Source organism: Ceratina calcarata, unplaced genomic scaffold (assembly GCF_001652005.2).
Source record: "Ceratina calcarata isolate Rehan_Ccalc_2016 unplaced genomic scaffold, ASM165200v1 scaffold2802, whole genome shotgun sequence".
Lineage (NCBI taxonomy): Eukaryota > Metazoa > Arthropoda > Insecta > Hymenoptera > Apidae > Ceratina > Ceratina calcarata.
Window position 1 is genome coordinate 2,367 of NW_017150310.1, and position 1,071 is coordinate 3,437.

Consider the following 1,071-nt stretch of genomic DNA (forward strand, 5'->3'; position numbering starts at 1 on the left):
GGGATTTGAACCCGGGACCTCTCGCACCCTAAGCGAGAATCATACCCCTAGACCAACGAGCCAATGTATTTAAATTGTGTCTTATTATTGAGAAACATTAATAATGTACTAATACAAACACTAGGGATCAGCTAGCGAGACCACGTTGGTGTGTCTGTTAGCAGCCAAAGAAGAAACAACGCGTCGTGTGAAGCGTAGTCATCCTGACTGGGAGGAGAATTTTATCAAAACCAAATTAGTCGCATACACGTCTGGTAACAACCGTATATTAAATTATTCTATTTATCCTTACAGTAAATAATTTATTTTATGAAGGATTTGAATATAAAATTTAATTTGATTTTTAATTGCACGCTCGTTTCGAATTGTTAGACACGAGCTTATTTAATTGATCAATTTTATTTTATAGACCAGTCGAATTCCTCCGTGGAGAAGGGAGGGATGTTAGCATCGATTCCTATGAAACTGCTGGCTACCGATGAGAAATGCGTTCTCCGAGGTGACACGTTATTAAAAGCGATCAAAGCGGATCTCGAGAAAGGTTTGATACCGTGTTGTGTCGTGGCTACTTTAGGTACGACAGGCACATGCGCCTTTGACAATCTTCAAGAATTGGGACCAATTTGCAATGAGTACAATATATGGTTGCACGTCGACGCTGCGTATGCAGGTGAAACATTTTTCTTTAAACCTTTTACTTTGAATCCATATTTTTTATATTATCTTTATGGCTGCCTGATTTGTTAATAATTTTTAATAATAATATAATAATAATCCTTTATTTCAAGGAGAATTCTTAATAATATAAAGGAACTCTTTGTAATTTAAGTTTGACTAATAATAAAAAACCACTGGAAGCTTTATAATGAATAAATAGAAATAATTGTGTAATTAGAAGAATTAGAGTTAATTTTTTTTACAGGCGCTGCTTTTATTTGTCCGGAGTATCGGTATTTAATGTCAGGCGTTGAATACTGTGATTCTTTTAACATGAACGCTCACAAATGGCTACTTGTCAATTTCGATTGTTCAGCTTTGTGGTATGTACGAGAGAAATAATACGAAAAATAA

At 35.0% G+C, this 1,071-nt stretch overlaps 1 protein-coding gene across 1 annotated transcript; it reads left to right on the forward strand.

Moving 5' to 3' along the window:
* Positions 1-124: 124 nt before the first annotated feature.
* Positions 125-1,063, forward strand: LOC108623601 (aromatic-L-amino-acid decarboxylase-like; the record flags this gene model as incomplete). Its single annotated transcript, XM_018022196.2, has 3 exons — positions 125-254; positions 410-670; positions 923-1,063. Coding segments are annotated over 3 exons (528 nt in total), but the record flags the coding sequence as incomplete, so codon positions are not given.
* Positions 1,064-1,071: the final 8 nt, after the last annotated feature.